At 36.7% G+C, this 20,180-nt stretch overlaps 2 protein-coding genes across 2 annotated transcripts in view; both read right to left on the bottom strand.

The window, feature by feature from the left end:
• Positions 1-20,180, bottom strand: part of LOC137017073 (zinc finger protein 502-like) — a 634,288-nt gene that overhangs the window by 555,924 nt on the left and 58,184 nt on the right. The window lies entirely within an intron of this gene.
• Positions 1,249-11,601, bottom strand: LOC137017104 (H-2 class I histocompatibility antigen, Q10 alpha chain-like). The gene is made up of 8 exons (XM_067381062.1): positions 11,387-11,601; positions 7,727-7,999; positions 7,345-7,632; positions 6,978-7,262; positions 6,643-6,771; positions 6,211-6,267; positions 5,613-5,686; positions 1,249-2,797 (listed from the first exon to the last, which is right to left on the bottom strand). The coding sequence occupies exons 1-7, from the start codon at positions 11,451-11,453 to the stop codon at positions 5,622-5,624; spliced, it is 1,164 nt and encodes a 387-aa protein (XP_067237163.1). The 5' UTR covers positions 11,454-11,601; the 3' UTR covers positions 1,249-2,797; positions 5,613-5,621.

The raw sequence follows: 20,180 nt of genomic DNA, 5'->3' as shown, positions 1-20,180 counted from the left end.
AGTCGTTGTTTATGATGTTCAACCTAAGTTCTGTTGTAAACAGTTGTAAAGGTACTTTATGTAATGTATAGAATGATGTATTTTAATGTAAAAATATTTTTTTTACATTACATGATGAAAAAATTATTGTATATGTTGTATATGTATAATGTTTCATGTAAAATTATAAGTTGCATAAAAGAAATAAACAATGAACAGAACAATTATTTTATTTACAGACGTGAACATGCGTAAAAATAAATTATAAAACAGAAATTATAGTAATTAGAAATTACTCTGGCTCATTCACAAATAAATTACAAATATAATGTATACAACTTATGCATTTCATTTTTAACTTACATCACAAAAATAAGCTGTACAGAAATTAGGCTGTTTCTTTGACAAAGTGACATTTAAATAATATTTATATCGACACATTTTAATGTACCCATTTTACGCACTGTATTCTGTTCTTGAGAAAAGTGGGGGGAAAGCGGACTTTGAAGTGCGATTCACCGCGGCGCGAGGAGGGATGACGTGATTCGAGAGCGACTTCAAGTGCACCCCCTCCGTTTCGCAGTGGAGTGAAGCTCCCATCTCAAGACACTTCACAGTCTACACTATCCCACAATTCATTGCGCGCCGGTGACGACAGGAGTTCAGGTGTGAATTCACATAAATGTAAGCAATGCCCCGTGTTCACCAATATCTAAATCAAACTGTAAAATATGTTTTTCATAAATACAATATCTGTCTCTGAGATGGAGTGCAGCTGAATAAAATCCTAAAGTACTGTACTTTAAATTCAGACTTAAATACAGAGTAAATGTAGAAATATATTTTCATAGTTAACATAAATTTAACATTAATTTAATTTAACATAATTTATATTAATTTAACAAAACAAACAAGATTAACTATTGCGAACGATATAAAACTAACATTACGTAGTTTAACCACACATATTTTGGTCCAGTGTCATGTCGTGAAGCATTGTCAAAACCCAATGAAAGTCATAAAACTTTAAAATGCACACATAAACGTCAACTGTCAGCTGTCTGTCACACAGCCAAGAGCCATGTAACGACGCTCGGCTCATTGTTGCCATGTCTGGGTTTGGGATACTTTTACACTTGTGCTGTGATTACACTACTTTTGGGATGGTTTTGTTGTGCAGACCTGGCAACCCTCCACTCCAAAACCCCACCCCTTTCATGCACTTCGAAGTGCGCGGCCCCTGAATTGGGACGCAGCTTATGTCTCGGCAAGTATTCCCTCAGTTATGTCATAAGTGAACAGTTGAGAAAGAAACCGGATGTGTGTCAGTTATGCTGTGTATGTGTGCAGGTGATTAGTTCTTCTGTACAAAGTGACATCGCCATCTACAGGCCTGGCAGCAGAATACAGTGTTTTTACAGAGCCATATGAATGGGGATTGTTTGGTTTTGGACAATGTTGTCATCTGAACATGATGAAAATGTACAGATATAGTATGTGAACTACTATTCTTATAAGATCATTACAAAATCATGCAAATATATTTACATATGGATTTACAAAATTTACTCCTGTGGGTCATGTGATCACTTTTTTTGCACTTTCATTGATTAGCATTTGAGTTCTTCTGCCTTGAGATTGGTGTCTTATTTTATTAAAAACAAACTAATAGACTGTTGCCTGATGAGAATGAGTGAAATTATTACAATAATATACTTTCATAATGACAATTTCTTCCCCAAAGCTCAGACCTTTTTCAATCACATAATAACATTGCAGGAACAGATCTTAAGAGTACTAGACACTAGCTACCAGAAAAATCCCAGAACGAATAACTATAATACTAATAAACTATAATACAAGGAACAGTATAAACTGTCAGTGAGTCATTACTCTTGAATAACATGATTCAGTGTAAACAGGACCCTGAATGACAAAGAAAGTTAGTTAACATGTAGTGCAGACAGATATGTGGAGCTTAAACACACAAAACATGTCTATATAACAGAGAGCCCAATACAAAACAGAACGGACCAGAGACAGAAAAACACATGGGTCACACTTATTTTGCCAGCATGACAATTAAATCTAAATGCTTGAGAGCAAAGTCATCATCAAACAGATGGGGATATCCCCTCCAATGATGACAAGTATTTGTCCACTTCAGATGCTGGGACATGTTGATTGTTTCCCAGAGTTTGACTTTGAGAGAGGCAGGACAAAGCTGTGCAAAAGTGGTGACATCCGCCCTAAAGAAGTTACTCGACCTTCTCTGTACAAAATGGCAGCATTGAAATCCTGGATAATTTTCCCCTTAGAGTTTACCAAACATCAAAGCCTTCATCTCTCTAGTGTCTCGTTTGTTTCTCCGTTTCAGTGATTTGTTTTTCATGGTTATAGAGTTTTTCATTTGACTGATGCAGAAGTAGTGACAGCAGACTCAACTTTTCATCAGCCAGTTTCTAAATGTTATCTGTGTTTCCTGTAATAACCTGCGTTATTAGTGTTAGCATCCGAACTGACAGCAGCATTGTCCTCACCCTGACGGTTATGCTCCAGCTCTACTATTTGAGGTTTTAGTGTTTCTTTGATCTAGACAACTAATCAACTAACTAAGCAACTAATCTAGCCTCTGGGCTCCTCTGTTGAAAAAATACAACTGAATGCAATGGTTCTGCATTTTTTCTAGTGAAATTTTGTAAGCTGCCATCTTGGATCCCCAATACTGATATTAGTTTATTGACCAATATCACAAGTGTCTATAACAGGGCTTGATCTGTTGCAGTATTGATTGTGCTGTAATACTAGAGTGGGAGTCCTGAAACACAAACATAAACAGTTTTGTTAATTAATTCATGTTGTAAATGAGATGTTGCATATCAGATTTAGGCTTGAGTATTTGCATTACATGATACACCATTTCAAGTCAATGGACCCTTAGCAAAATTACAACCCACATTCACATACAACAAGTTTCTGTGCACTTGATGCAACATCACAAAATTTGATTTAAAGATATTAAACAACATATTAATTGATGCAATATTTATTTTACATATCTACTAAATGTAACTAAAATGTAAGTACTTCCTAAATGTGTTTGATCACTGAACGCTGCAGGTAGATCTCCAGGAACAGGATTGGTCACATCAACCTAGGGCTGGTCAATAATTCAATATCAATATATATCGCGATATAATTTTTTTCGATAACGGTGATATGATTTTTAAACACATTTCCGGTATTTCGATATATACATTACAACATTTCTCACTGACTTGAGGCGCAGCCGTTAGAAAGAGCAGAACGCGATTGGCCATTGGCGTGATGACGTACACCACAGAGACACGCAGCCATCAGCCAGTGCTCAGCGTTAATATGGTTTGTTTAAAATAGCAACATGGAAAACAGACAGACAGAGTTCAGATAATGTATGTTTCAGTCGATGGATGCGCAAACCGTTACAACAACGATAATCAAAAAGCGTGGACAACAGTCACTCTTTGTAAACTGTTAACAGCGAGTGCCGTGTGCTCTAATGTCCAGTCATTTACGCCGTCATCACCCGGGTGTTGATAGCGCGCGAGCGCAGGTGAGACCTGAACAGCACACGATGCTATCGGTTTAAACTAAACTCATTTAAGCTTTGCTGATTTAAACCTTCAAGAACAAGACGCGAAAGAGAACTTGCACGCGCTGTGAGAAGATTTGTGACAGCGCACACTTATTTCAGACAGCGCAAATACTGATTTCTCTTTCAAGTCTTGCGCTTCGGCGGACAAATTCATGCAAAAATTAAGTCAACATGCCCGTCTTGGCGAGTATCCTAGCAAACATAGTCGGTTATGTCTTAAGTGAACATATATTAGTCGAGAAAGACATCGCATGTGTAACAGTATATTATGTAGCTACTGGATCGTGCATGTCTTATAGGGGGAAAAAAACTATTCCTGCTGCCTGTTTTTAATGTTAAATCAAACAACAAATAACAAAGAAATCACTCACTGCTCTTGACTGAATAGTTTTTGTAACTTCAATAATGATTCATCTTTATTTATTTTATACAGTAAAAATAATGTGCAGTGTTATTTTATATTTGATTACTTTATCCATTCTGTACCTGAAAACTGCAGTTAGATACCTGAAAACCTGAAAAGCACTGTTTATTCTATTTGAATATTTGCTTTATTGTACTTATTTGTGATGTACTTATTTGCTCGTTCTTATTTTCTTTATTTTTATTTGACAGTAGTCTTATTTTTAGTAGGGATGTCCAGATCCGATCACGTGATCGGAAATCGGGCCCGATCATGTGGTTTCAGACTCGATCGGAATCGGACATTACCTCCCGATCAGGACTCGGATATATATGTATTAGGCGTGCAACGGTTCTCGGTAAAAAAATCGAACCACACCGTTCTCCACTTACGGACCGCACTTGCACTGCGGTCCATCTCGAATGACGACGCATCTATTGGTTAATATGGTTTGTTTAAAATAGCAACGTGGAAAACAGACAGAGTTCAGATAATGTATGTTTCAGTCGATGGATGCACAAAACGTTACAACAACGATAATCAGAAAGCGTGGACAAAACAGTCACTCTTTTATGTACTGGATCGTGCATGTCTTAAAGGGAAATCAACTATTCCTGCTGCCTGTATTTAATGTTAAATCAAACAACAAATAACAAAGAAATTACTCACTGCTCTTGACTGAATAGTTTTTGTAACTTCAATAATGATGAATCTTTATTTATTTTATACAGTAAAGATAATATGCAGTGATATTTTATATTTGATTACTATTTGAAAACTGTTAGATACCTGAAAAACCTGAAAAGCACTGTTTCTGGATCTGTTTTTCGCTCTTCTTTATTCTTTTTTACGTAGGCTATTAAGTATCGGATCGGGACTCGGTATCGGCAGATACTCAAAATCAAATGACTCGGACTCGGACTCGAGGGCAAAAAAACGTGATCGGGACATCCCTAATTTTTAGGGTCACGGTTTCGGTACGGTTCGGTATGTGCTAATAGCACGTACCGAAACCGTGACCCTAAAACCATGAGACGAACCGAACCATGAGCAATTTGAACCATTGCACCCCTAGTGTCATCAACACTCAACAATGTTCCTGCCCCAGCAATGTGTTTTTGTTGTTTCTCACTGTTTTTTTCTGTTTTTACTGTTCACAATCTTTATCTTGGCTGAAGCACTTTTGTTTTAATCTATATTAAGGATAATAAAATCCGCCTACATTATAGTTTAATGTTAAAGATATTAATATTACAAAAGTGAGTGAGTCTTATGTTTATTTTTTATGTTTGTATGAAGGCTAAATACAAATAAAAGCTGAACATACATTTATTTGTACTGTTTTTATTTCTTAAATATTATATAGTTTTATAGGAAGAAATTTCATAGATTTGGCAAATTCATTTTTCAGACGTTGTGGCCGTTCTTGGCAGTTTTTCTGAGGCTATTATATAGTTCATATCGATATCGGAATTATATAGTATCGACCGAAATTAAGAATTATATCGTGATATAAATTTTGGCCATATCGTCCAGCCCTACATCAACCAATCAGAATCAAGCATTCAACAGACCCATGATATAAAATATAGTTACCTTAATAGTTCAGAAGCCCATCTCCTCCTGCGCTTCTCTTGTTGAAGGGTCAATGGTAATATTTGTATCATCACCTATTAAATAAGGATGGACCAAAATTGAAAAAGAGAAGATGCATTTACAAACGTTGACAAGCAGAAAAGCAGCATGTGTGTCAAACTTCATTTATATAGTTCTTTTCACAATACATATTGTTTCAAAGCAGCTTCACAGTGATGATAGGAAAATTACTTGACAGAGATCGTTTTGGATTTATAGCAGAACTAAGAAAAAAAATTGTGAATTGGTAAGTTTCGTCAGGGCGCAAATAAATATAGATTTGAGTATCATCAGTGTAACCGTGAAAACTAACTTCATGATTCCTAATGATATCTCACAGAGTGAATATAAGTGTACTTAATGTTTGCCTGGAAAATAACAAACCAACTGCTTGAGGAAGCGTTTAGTTGTTTGTTTTAGCTAGAATCAGCTGAATAAATATTTAAAAAGGAGGCATGTTCAGAGCTAAATGAGTTAGTATCTGTTTGACTGTGTCCTTGAGTCACTATTAAAAAATCTGAATGTACTAAGACTGATTAGATATTGGGATCACTGGTACCTTTTTGAAGTGGAACTCCAGCATTCTCATCTTCGTTAGGATTTCTGCTTCTGAAAACTAAACAGCATGGCAGATAAAGCAATTTTTGATTATTCTTTGCACTCCAAATTGTTTGTAATGTACAAATATGCTATCTAAAACAAGTCCATATTCTGATCTTAAATTTGTCCAAGCTTATTATAGTCAAATATTATGAAATGCTCATGAGAAGGACTCTACACTATAGAAACGCTCAGTGGGTCAGCAGGGTCACAACTGATATTTCTGTCATATCCTTCTCATGGGCATTTCATCTTTATGACTTTAATGTGTCAGTTAAATCTCTATTTTGACCCATTTTAACCTGTAGAATAGAAACTGAATTAGTATTCTTTTACAACACAAACCCAAACACAAGATTGTGTGGATCATCATTAATCAGTCACTACTCACCAATACACTTCGTCATCACTAAGATGCAAAACACTAAAGCAGCAAGTGCCAGGGTAAACACACCGCCAATCCATACTCCATTGAATCCTGCTCTGACAGAATCTGACAGGCACTCTGGACATTTTCCATCTGATCAATGCAAAATAAATAAATAAATAAATAATAATAATAATAATAATAATAGATTTTGAATTAATACATTGATTGATAATCAATTGAATTGATTAAGTATGCAAAACAAAACAGGGAATACATTGAAGTTTACAATTCTTTATTTTTATCCCGACAGCCTGTCAGGTGATCTTTCTGTCTCTCTGTGTTACTGCTTTAATTACCCCATTTGTTGATGATTGGCTCTTTGAAGGTACTGTGGGACAAAAAACAATCATATTCTGCTTCATCATCCATCTTGATCTCCACACTTATCCGCATCTGGAAGGATCCATCATGGTTTGGTCGAACTATAGTGGATTCAGTATCATTTTCAGGCAAACGTATGCGAAATTTCCTAATGATCATCATCACATCTTTGGGGTAGAAGCCAGTGGCTAGACAGTTGAGTTTCAACATGGTTTTATCTTTGATAGACTTTCTTGCAAAGAAATGAACATCTGGAGGAGCTGAAAACACAGGAATGAGTTCATCAATCAGTTTCATCACCTGCAGATAATCATTGAATACAAATACTGCTCATTTACTCACAGCCGTTTCTGAGCTTCTCGTCTCTATATTCTCTGTATTTGTTGAGCCAGTCCACACACTCTTTCTCCAGGTATCCTTTGATGTATTGGTTCATGATAGGGATATTGTCCCATTTTCTCTTGGTTGGTAGAGCTGCTTCAACTGGAGTGCTCCATTGAGTCTCTTTAATATCGAAAGACAAGAAGTCCTCTCTATCATAACTGAACTCATAAATGCCTCTGGAAAACTTCACTTCATCTCCCTCCTGCTCAACTTCACAACCAGTTATCCACTGGACAACATGGAGATCTGAAATAGGCACACAAAAAACAAAAATATTTGTGCGATTATATCAAAAATAAAATGATTGTATATGTATTTACAGGTTAAACAGGTATCTCACCCAATTTATCGTGTCTCATGCGATTCATCAGAACATTGACGTTCATATTAAACCACTTTTCTTTACTCTTTCTGGACTGAGTGCCCTTTTCCCAGTAATCCTCCTGCATTTTCTCTTTCATCCACTGTTGTGTGGGAATCTTTCTCTTTTCTTCACTATTGTAATAGTCGATCTGTGTGTCGTCCAGCAGACCCATAGCACTGAATTCATAGATGCCCGGCAGATCCACAGGTTTAGACAAGCCCGTGTAAATGTAATACAGCGAGTGTTTCTCTGAAATGAAGAGGGATAAAATATGCATGAAATAACTGTTCACTTATAAAATTGGTATGTTTCTGAAGGAGAAAGCACATAAAACATCAAAACTCTTAGAATACTCGCAAAACTTTTTTAATTACAAATAACCCCAAATATATTATATTAGTAGGCCTCAAGGGTGTCGCTAAACCCTTTTTACTGGGGCACGAGCAACATTTTCCTGATAAATAATTTTCTGATGAGGTAGATTACAGTATATAAGTCTGAAAATAGGCTTTCCTTTACACTGAATGTTCCCTTTCAGCCCGTAACGTTCGACGTACAGTACAGTTCAAAAGTATGGAACCACTAAGATTTTTAATGTTTTTAAAAGAAGTTTCGTCTGCTCACCAAGGCTTCATTTATTTAATTAAAAATACAGTAAAAACAGTAATATTGTGAAATATTGTGCAATTTAAAATAACTGTTTTCTATTTGAATATATTTCACAAAGTAATTTATTCCTGTGATGCAAAGCTGAATTTTCAGCATCATTACTCCAGTCCTCAGTGTCACATGATCCTTCAGAAATCAATCTAATATGCTGATGTGCTGCTTAAGAAACATTTAATGTTTCCTCTAGCGTCAGTCGCGAGAGCATCTATTAAGATCAGAGGAGTGAGGTTTACTTGCACAGCAAATACCAGCTGGCCGTCGTTACACTGGCCGGTGAGGATTTAGCCTTGGCCTAGCGCATAGTCCTCCACGCCTCCTCCGTCTCTGTTTACGTTGCCGAGTCCCTCCGCGCAGGTTAAGTTTTCTGCCAGTCTGCGGCACCCTCAATATCTCTGGCAGAACTTCGCTTAAGTTGAGTGAGTAGCCCAAAATTGCGTTGCTACAACCGTATTTAATGTCCAAAAGTGACTGTCTGCTATAAAACAAATTTGTGACTGAATTGTGCAAACACACAAGCAACTACTAGGTAAATTACCACTATTTTGCAAAACCTGGTAGGACATTGAGCCTCGCAATGTACTCACGCCGCCATCTACACTTCAGAGGGCCTTTATTAACCCCCCAAAGCCATGTGAAGTACATTTATGATAGATGGATACACTTTCTTGAGTTTCATACTCACTGGACCCGGTCACTGCCATTATAAAGCTTGGATGCGTCAGGATATTTATTAAAGGTGCCCTAGAACTTTTTTTTAAAAAGATGTAATATAAGTCTAAGGTGTCCCCTGAATGTGTCTGTGAAGTTTCAGCTCAAAATACCCCATACATTTTTTTTAATTCATTTTTTTAACTGCCTATTTTGAGGCATCATTAAGAATGCACTGATTTTCACTCGACGCCGCCCCTTTAAATCGCGTTTTCCCTGCCACACGAGCTCTCGACTATATTACAGCGCATTTACAAAGTTCACACAGCTAATATAACCCTCAAATGGATCTTTACAAGATGTTCGTCATGCATGCTGTATGTATGCTTCGAATTATGTGAGTAAAGTAATTATTTTGATGTTTAGGTTTGATTCTCTATGAGTTTGAGGCTATGCTCTGTGGCTAACGGCTATTGCTACACTGTTGGAGAGATTTATAAAGAATGAAGTTGTGTTTATGCATTATACAGACTGCAAGTGTTTAAAAATGAAAATAGCGACGGCTCTCTTGTCTCCGTGAATTCAGTAAGAAACGATGGTAACTTTAACCACATTTAACAGTACATTAGCAACATGCTAACGAAACATTTAAATAGACAATTTACAAATATCACTAAAAATATCATGATATCATGGATCATGTCAGTTATTATTGCTCCATCTGCCATTTTTCGCTGTTGTTCTTGCTTGCTTACCTAGTCTGTGCAGATCCAGACGTTAATACTGGCTGCCCTTGTCTAATGCCTTTCATTATGTTGGGAACATGAGCTGGCATATGCAAATATTGGGGCGTACACCCCGACTGTTACATAACAGTCTGTGTTATGTTGAGATTCGCCTGTTCTTCGGAGGTCTTTTAAACAAATGAGATTTATATAAGAAGGAGGAAACAATGGAGTTTGAAACTCAATGTATGTCTTTTCCATGTACTGAACTCTTGTTATTAGATTATGCCAAGATAAATTAAATTTTTCATTCTAGGGCACCTTTAATATAACTCTGATTGTTTTAATCAGAAAGAAGAAAGTCTTGGCTTGAGGGTGAGTAAATCACGGGGTAATTTTCATTAAGCTAAGCGATCGCTAGATTTAATCAACATTGGCAGCGCGATTTATTGTAGGCCTAATGATTCCCTCAGCTGGTCAGAACAGAAGTAGCAGACATGTTACTTGTTCAGATGACATTTTCCGGTGAAAATTCCCACTTCAGTCATACTTCAAGACAATCTGTCATTCCAAAGTACAGTATCCACACCAGTATGGTGACTGACAGCACACAAATTCATCTGCACTCGATGAGCTGTGCCGATGCACAATGCACATACAGATAATAATACCGCATATAGGCTTACTGCAATTGCAGGTTTCAAACAGAGATGGCAACTAAGAGGCAAATCTTACAGACAGCAGCTTTAAATATGGATTTTTTTTTACACAAACACATCAGTTCACTTCGGCCTTTATTAACCCTCCGGAGTCATGTGGAATATGTTTATGATGGATGGATGTGGATGGAGTCATCTCATACTTGTGAACCCTTTTCACTGCCATTATAAATCTCAGATACATCAGGATATTTATTAAAATATCTCTGGAAGTGTTTATCAGAACGTAAAAGGTAATACACCTAGGATGGCTTGAGAGTGAGTAAAGCTTGGGCTAATTTTCATTTGAGTGAACTAATGCTTTGACATTTGCTAAAAAATAGAACTTTTTTTTCTCATCCAGCCCAGGTGAGAAAAAGTAATGTAACACATTGCTTTTCAAAAAAAGTAACTTTTTATGGAGTAACACATTATTGTAATGCATTACTTTTAAAAGTTACTTTCCCAATACTGTCAATAAATAACACATTTTGGCTGCCACATGTGGGTGTGAAAAATGCCTGCTAATTACGCTGATTATTCCGATCACTTATGTTGGGCACTTTTGCCACTTAAATTGTATTATTCTTACTGCTGACAAAGAATATGATGCATATGTTGTTGTTGTTGTTGCTGTTTCGAGGGTTAAACGCATAAGTAGGCCTATATAAAGCCAGGCCTGTAATTCTCAGAGGGACACATTAGACAAAATCCCAAATCTGAAAGCAATTTTAACAGGATCAAACAAGATAGGCTACGTTATATATACTTTCATAATTCATATACAAAGCTTGTAATCAAATTTTAGTCTGTCGTTAAAAAGTATGCGCAGGAAGAGTAAACGCGTTACTTTCACTTTCGTTCTCCGATAAACGCAGCAAAAGTTAATGATTTACCTGCTTGAAGTGAATCCGGCGTCACAAAAAAAAAAAAGAACACAGAGCAGAGCAAAGATGTGGCCATAACTGAAAATCCATGTGGGATTTTTACTGATGTTTACATCGTTGATCGTTCCTTACTTGCCAACGTCTACACGCCCAAACTGCCCAACGCCGACTGAAGATTTAACATTACTATGACGTCATCAGTACCTGGGCAGGTGACACAAAACTAAACCAACCTAAATAGAGTCACACCCTTACACTTATATATACACAAGGCAACAATGATGGACAATTCAGTGTTTAATGAAGTAGCATTTATATTTTCAATAATAAAAAAAAAATCTTCCACAGTTAGAGTTCGTTTGATGTTGGTTTATATACTGTCTTTAATATGTTCACAAATAAGACATAGGTAGTGTGTATTCATCAGATTGCTCAGTTTTCAAAGCATTTGAAACCCTGAGAGATACAGTTTTTGTCAGATATTCATTAGCATTCAGCAAGTTTTAGCAAACAGCACCAAAACCTTTCATGAGGTTCAATTAATGACTCAAATAAACAAGACAATATCCATAATTTTTTTTTTTTTTTTTTTTTTTTTTTATCAGAACGTAAAAAGTGATTCACCTAAAATGGCTTGAAATTGAGTAAGGCTTGGGCTAATTTTCATTTGGAAGTGAACTACTGCTTTAACATTTGCTAAAAAATAGAACTTTTTTGTTGTTATTAAAAAAACAAACAAGCCCAGCCCAGGTGAGAAAAAGTAATGTAACACATTGCTTTTCTAAAAAAGTAACTTATGCAATTAGTTACTTTATATGGAGTAACACATTATTGTAATGCATTTACAATAATAATGCATTATTGTAATTTATTATTATTATTTATTTTGTAAAAACTAACAGCTGTAATACTCATTGACTGTTTAGTCTCTTAAAAAGGTAAAAGTACTGTAAATGAAATCTGTAAAATTAGTCCAATGTACTAATAATTAGATCAGGCATGAATAACAGGCAGACATCCATTGATACCATAAATAATTGCTGCATACTTATACATAGTTTAACAAAACTGAATGAATAGAAAGCAAGAGTAAGATATTCAAGTGTAACATAACATAATTGTTCAATGATAGTCAGATATTATATGAAATAGATCCGCTTTTTTTTAAATCAGCCCCCTGAAATATGGTGATTATTAGTGAATATAGTGTCAAGACTGATAGTGACAACACCACAAATCTTTGCTCCAGGGTTCCTATTGTTGTTGTAGTAGTGATAGTAGTGTAATACTAGGAGTCCTGGCATTGAAACACAGACATAAATAGTTCTGTAATTTAATTCATTACTGGGAGAGGTTATCAGGTAAAACAGGACAACTGTCATTATTTTCCAGATGAGTAGCACATCTAAAGCACCGCTACAAGTACAAGTGCTTTTCTTTCTCTAGCTTCAGAGGGCAGCATTGAGTCGTGTCATATACAAGACATTCGCTCAGACAGATAGAAGAAAAAAAAGTAGTGGATCCAACAAGATGCAAAACAAAAATGCTGCTGAAGAATATGATGCTTTGCTTACTGTTCTCACTTTCACGTTTATTACGTTCTGTTGTTCTCACAAGATCTGTAACACATGATATTTAAGTTAAACAGCAATACAGTTCACATGAGAGATTCTGAACTGATGCTGATGTAGTGAAATGTTCAATCTCTTTTGCATACAGTGTCTGGACAATATATGTCTGTTAAAAATTTAAGTCCAGATTCAGTTTTAACTAAATGTGAACATTTGTTCATAACTTAGAGAGAACCTTGCCACAATGTTAGCCAAATTATGAGAATGTTCCCAGCTATCTAGGTAGCTATGCAAACAGTTACCTTCAGATGCACTTCAAAACTGAAAATCATCTCCGTTTTTAAGGATTGAGAACAGAAGCTGCTTTTGTGGACTGATGCTAACCAGCCACCCCTTCCAGTAGATCTTGGAGAGTTTATAAAAGTACAGTTTGAAGGCACAAGATCAGAAAAGGGACTCAAGTCAGCCAAGTCTCAGTCATGGACAAGAAATCCAGATCATTTGAAGTGGAAAAAATCCTGTAGAATAAGCGTCTTGTTTACCACAGATTGATTGTTTACCAGTGCCATCTTGATTTGCGTTGGATCACCAACTGGCTGTACTGCATGTCTCAGTGGACGGAGATTTCCATGGTTAATTCCTCCTTGTCGTAAACGAACAGAAGGCCTGCACCAATGAGAGTCATGTAAGGCATTCGGCATCACAGGCTGAAGACAGTGCTGGATACACTCCAGTGAATACAATTCTGGATACACTTCTGCATTCCTCTAGTGAAACTGAGGCTTCTGAAGCATTTGAGGCTTTCATCAAATTGTGCCATTACAAAATTACATTTTACTATATATTCACATAGAAAGCAGTTCTTTTAAATGATGATAATATTTTACTGTTTGTCCTGTATTTTTGATTAAATAAACACAGCTTTGTCATTTAGTGTGTATTTGGCTGGAGCTTATGCAGTGGTGTGACAGCGAGTGCAGTTATGATGGAGAAAACTACTTGTGTTTAGATATTAAAGTCTCAATGGGTCACTCCAGTTGATGCACCTCAAAAAACCAAGAGAAAATTGGACACTGTGTAGATCCAGTACACCAAAGTCTATCTGGAGAGAGAGTGAGCGAACTGACTCAACAAATTCAGAGAATATGGAGACGAAGCACTCAGAAACACCCGTGAGTAAATTTAATAGTTTTATAATCTTCAGCTGTTATAGAGAGAGAACTGATTGCTTAACTGATTCCTGTGTTTTCAGCTCCTCCAGATGTTCATGTGTTTGCAAAAAAAAGTCTATCAGACCAAGCTGAAACCTGTCTGGCCACTGGCTTCTACCCCAAAGATGTGAAGGTGATCATTACGAAATATCACACATCTCTGCCTGAAGATGAGATTGAATCTTCAGGAATCAGACCAAACCATGATGGATCCAGATAGAGAAGAGTTTGGAGATCAAGGGGGAGGAAAAAGACTGATTTTAAATCATTTACATGGTTTTTGAGCCCTGAGTTTTGCAGAGAAACCTAAAGAAACTAGTGGATTTGTTGGCCCTTGGGTCATAAACTAAAGGGATTTACTTCATTGAAGGTGCCCTAGATTCAAAAATTGAATTTATCTTGGCATAGTTGAATAACAAGAGTTCAGTACATGGAAATGACATACAGTGAGTCTCAAACTCCATTGTTTCCTCCTTCTTATATAAATCTCATTTGTTTAAAAGACCTCAGAAGAACAGGCGGATCTCAACATAACACAGACTGTTACGTAACAGTCGGGATCATTAATATGTACGCCCCCAATATTTGCATATGCCAGCTCATGTTCCCAACATTATGAAAGGCATTAGACAAGGGCAGCCAGTAACGTCTGGATCTGCACAGGTGAATCATCAGACTAGGTAAGCAAGCAAGGACAATAGCGAAAAATAACAGATGGAGCAATAATAACTGACATGATCCATGATCCATGATATCGTGATATTTTTAGTGATATTTGTAAATTGTCTTTCTAAATGTTTCGTTAGCATGCTGCTAATGTACTGTTAAATGAGGTTAAAGTTACCATTTCTTACTGTATTCACGGAGACGAAAGTCGTCGCTATTTTCATTTTTAAACACTTGCAGTCTGTATAATGCATAAACACAACTTCATTCTAAGTCTCTCCAACAGTGTGTAATGTTAGCATTAGCCGTTAGCCACGGAGCACAATCAAACTCATGCAGAATCAAAAGTAAACATCCAAATAAATACTCTACTTACGCGATTAGACATGTTGCATGACGAACACTTTGTAAAGATCCATTTTGAGGGTTATATTAGCTGTGTGAACTTTGTTTATAGTTCTCTGGGAGGTATTAAAAAAAAAAAAAAAAAAACAGTAGTTACTGATTAGTTAATAGTGAACTACCACCTTTAACCGAGCACTATTACTTACTAATTCATTAATCAGAGTTACTTGTTAGTTAATAGTAGTTACTAGAGTGTTAATAATGCATTACTCATTTGTTCCTGTGTAGTTATTCATTAATGAAGGATCAGTATTCTAAAGTGTTACCGGCATCATTAACTATACACTGATTTTGGCAGCGCCGCCCCTTTAAATCACGTGGTCCCTGCCACACAAGCTCTCGACTATATTACAGTGCATTTACAAAGTTCACACAGCTAATATAACCCTCAAATGGATCTTTACAAGATGTTCGTCATGCATGCTGTATGCATGCTTCGAATTATGTGAGTAAAGTATTTATTTTGATGTTTACGTTTGATTCTGTATGAATTTGAGGCTATGCTCTGTGGATAACGGCTAATGCTACACTGTTGGAGAGATTTATAAAGAATGAAGTTGTGTTTATGCATTATACAGACTGCACATGTTTAAAAATGAAATTAGCGACGGCTCTCCTGTCTCCGTGTAAGAAACAATGGTAACTTTAACCACATTTAACAGTACATTAGCAACATGCTAACGAAACATTTAGAAAGACAATTTACAAATATCACTAAAAATATCATGCTATCATGGATCATGTCAGTTATTATTGCTCCATCTGCCATTTTTCGCTGTTGTTCTTGCTGGTTTACCTTGTCTGTGCACAGATCCAGACATTAATACTGCCTTTCCTTGTCTAATGCCTTGAACATGGGCTGGCATTATGCAAATATTGGGGTCATACATATTAATGATCCCGACTGTTACGTAACAGTCTGTGTTATGTTGAGATCCGCGTGTTTTACGGAAGTCTTTTAAACAAATGAGATTTGTATAAGAAGGAGAAAGCAATGGGGTTTGAAACTCAATGTATGTCTTTTCCGTGTACTGAACTCTTGTTATTTAACTATGCCAATATAAATTCAATTTTTGATTCTAGGGCACCTTTAACATTTAATTTTAAAAATATGTAATATTCCAATATTAAGTCAAAAGCATGGCACCCCTGATCATCATCAAATGATGAACTCCCATTTTCCCTTATTTGTTGTTGATATTCTAAATTAAAACATTTTATCTTTTTGCATGACAATTACAACCCGCCTGTCACAGGTTTGATTGGAGCATTGTGTCAGGGTTCTGTGTTTGTTTTCTGTGTCACATGTTCTTTATTCTTAGTTTTCCAGCCACAAGTTGGTTCCCTTAGTTACCCTGATTTGACTTAGTTAGTCCCAGCTGTGTCTTATTAATTAGCTTTGATTGCCCCTATTTGCCCTGTATATATTCCCTGTGTTCTCCCTCAGTCTTGGTCGGTTCTCGTCTGTATTATACGTCACTATTGTATGTTTGTGTTTGATGGTGTTTCCCTTGTTTCCTGGATTACCATTAAAGCTGCAGTAGGTAACTTTTGTAAAAATGTATGTTTTACATATTTGTTAAACCTGTCATTATGTCCTGACAGTAGAATATGAGACAGATAATCTGTGAAAAAATCAAGTTCCTCTGGCTCCTCCCAGTGGTCCTATTGCATTTGCAGAAATACACCGCTCCCGGTAAGAAACAACCAATCAGAGCCAGGAGGAGTGTCTTAGCAGTGTCGATCAAGCTCGTGTGCGCGCTGATCACACCCCTCTTATGCAAAGCGCATACAGGCAAATTCAAATTCAAGATCACCGGTGTGCCGCAGTTTTGCTTATGGCGGACAAGCAATCCAAACTGCCAATTCCTCGAGTGACACCTGCTCATAAAATAAAGATGGGTAAATGGAAAAAGACAGATGATAATGATAAAAAAGCCAAAAAGAAAGAATTAGATAGAGCCCGAAATAATATGAGGGTAAATATCGGAGCGGCTTTTCCGAGGTGGAGGGAGCTACGTGTCCTGAAAGGATTAAAAACCGATGCAGAGTTGGCCACATTTCTGCTTGACAAGTAAGTAACCCCGCTTGACGTGTTTCATTTTTTTAAGAACTACACAACTAAGATAATTTCAAAACCGGCCTGACAAATTATGAATGGCATGGTTTCTGTGGAGGGAGGGCTGTAGCGCAGCAGAGAGCAAGGGGGAGTGACCTGTTCAAATTTTCAGGCTAAGTCCCTGCTGCAGCTTTAAAGTGTTCCTTTCTGCATACCTCAAGTGAAACCAATGATTTCTGAAGCATTTGAGGCTTTCATCAAATTGTGCCAAAAAACTGTTCATTACTTGAAGCTTTTAACACAGTGCCTATTAGTGACCTCTGGTGGTCAGACTTGTTTTCTCCACCATATCTAACAAATCGGGGAGCAGATCTACCGTTTGAAAAATCACATGACCAGACAAAGCTTCGGAAGTCTGTGACATAAGGAATCACTCTTGTCTTGGATCATACAGTTCTTCTATCTAATCTGACCTAATCTCATCTGAATTAATTTGTGACAATGAGACCACAACTTGTGTCATGTGTAGCCTGGTAAAAGGATTAACATATTGATCAATAATATAAAATATACAATAATGTGATCATAATTGACTGCAGTAGTTGAAAAAATATTTTGGGTGTGTTCTGCTCGGGGTCTCAGACCCCGGCCATAAAATATGATTCAATTAGTTTTACTTTTATGCATCAGTTGAACCTCCAGATTTTCTGAAACTTTCCGAAAATGCATGGCGTTTAAAGCGAGTGTTTATCCACCATGTCAGGTGACAAAAGAACCAACCGATACAATATCATCCTGGCTGAGGAACACTTCTGGGGATCCATCCATTGCTATCCTCCAGCAAGTCCTTAGTGCAGTGATGAGGCTGGCCGCCATTCCAGAGCCTTGTCGCAAGATGGCCGCCACTCCAGAGCCTCATCACAAGGTGGCCGCCACTCAAAAGCCTCATCACAAGATGGCCGCCACATTGGTGTTGTGCTGCTGTGTCTTCAACCTTGCAGGTTCACTATTGGCTGATTCAGAGGTTGAGGGTGGCCATTTTGAGTTGACATCATTGTAATCCTTAATTCACAACACTTTTGAAGTGAAGGGATGTATTTTTGTAAGAAAAATATCTTCTTCCGGTCGTCTGCTGGAAGCTTGTATATTTTAATTTATAAAGTTTTATACATGGATATTTTTCTTACAAAAACACATCCCTTTGCTTCAAAAGACTTTTATTAACCCCCTGGAGCCATATGGATTACTTTTTTTATGGATGGATGCACTTTTTTCTGTCTTCATAATGTGGGTTACCATTCACAACCATTATAAACCTTGGAGGACTAAGGATATTTTTAAAGGTGCCCTCGAATGAAAAATTGAATTTATCTTGGCATGGTTAAATAACAAGAGTTCAGTACATGGAAATGACATATTTTCATAATGCCAGCCCCTGTTCGACGCATTAGACAAGGAAAGGCAGTATTAATTTCTGGATCTGTGCACAGACGAGGTAAGCAAGCGAAAACAACAGCGAAAAATGGCAGATGGAGCAATAATAACTGACATGATCCATGATATCATGATATTTTTAGTGATATTTGTAATCTATCGTTTCTTACTGTATTCACGGAGACAAGAGCCGTTGCTATTTTCATTTTTAGACATGTGCAGTCTGTATAATGCATAAACACAACTTCATTCTTTATAAATCTCTCCAACAGTGTGTAATGTTAGCTTTAGCCGCAGAGCACAGCCTCAAACTCACACAGAATCAAACGTAACCGTCTAAATAAATACTTTACTCACATAATTCGAAGCATGCATACAGCATGCATGACGAAGATCTTGTAAAGATCCATTTGAGGGTTATATTAGCTGTGTGAACTTTGTTTATGCGATGAATATAGAGTCCAGAGCTCGTGTGGCAGAGGAAGTGCATTTCTTAAAGGGGCCACGCTGAAAAAATCTGTGCATAGTTAATGATGCCCCAAAATAGGCAGTTAAAAAAAATAATTAAAAAGAATCTATGGGGTATTTTGAGCTGAAACTTAACAGACACATTCAGGGGACACGTAGGACTTATATTACATCTTGTAAAAAAACAATCTAGGGCACCTTTAAATATATCTCGGATTGTGTTTGAAAAATGACTGACAGTCTGAAAAATGATTGACATATAAACCTAGGATAGGTTGAGGGTGAGTAAATTGGATAATTTTCATTTTTGGGTGAACTATCTATTTAAGTCCAAACTCAAGGTTATTCATAAGAGCATTTCTGAGAAGTTTTATAAATACAGGCCCTGGACCTTAGTCTGTTACTATCGTCAATAAGAAGTACTAAAAGTCATAATAAATCCAAATGTAACAAATTATTATTAGGTAAATGTGTAATGCCAATTACAAAATCAATTCAAAGATGATTAATACAAAACATCAAATGCTCAGAAATCAAGTTCAAGTTCATTTATTTATAAAGCACATTTAAAAACAGCCACAAGACGGACCAAAGTGCTGTACATTAAAATCACACCATAAACACATAAAACAGAATGAATAAAACATATGAATTTAAAACCAAAGAAATGACAGATGAACAAGACTATGATTCAATGAAATAAGAAAGGGATATTAGTAGGCCAGACACTTAAAAATGGATAGGGAAGGTGCCACTCTATTCTCAAGTGGCAGATTGTTCCATAATCGAGGCCCAGCCACAGAAAAAGCTTGATCCAGTGTTGAGCCTGATCGTTTTAGTCTGGACTCAGGAACTAAAAGGAGATTCTGAATGCAACAGGTCTGAGAGAAAGCTAGGGGCTTAGCGCTGTAACTGCAACTGACATCCTGTGGGTTCCAAAGCAATGAGGCAAAAAAAAGGGAACCAGTGCCTCTAGCTAGTTAAAATGA

This window comes from Chanodichthys erythropterus, chromosome 3 (assembly GCF_024489055.1).
Source record: "Chanodichthys erythropterus isolate Z2021 chromosome 3, ASM2448905v1, whole genome shotgun sequence".
In the NCBI taxonomy this organism is placed as follows: Eukaryota; Metazoa; Chordata; class Actinopteri; order Cypriniformes; family Xenocyprididae; genus Chanodichthys; species Chanodichthys erythropterus.
This window is presented reverse-complemented; position numbering and strand designations above follow the sequence as displayed.

What these genes read in the sequence shown, in the direction of transcription:
- LOC137017104 (XM_067381062.1), bottom strand. Translation starts at nt 11,453, where the DNA reads ATGGCCACATCTTTGCTCTGCTCTGTGTTCTTTTTTTTTTTTGTGACG. An exon ending in CATGAGACACGATAAATTGG is followed by an intron (nt 7,633 to 7,726) that starts GTGAGATACCTG and finishes TGCCTATTTCAG; the next exon opens with ATCTCCATGTTGTCCAGTGG. An exon ending in AGTGATGACGAAGTGTATTG is followed by an intron (nt 6,268 to 6,642) that starts GTGAGTAGTGAC and finishes CATGCTGTTTAG; the next exon opens with TTTTCAGAAGCAGAAATCCT.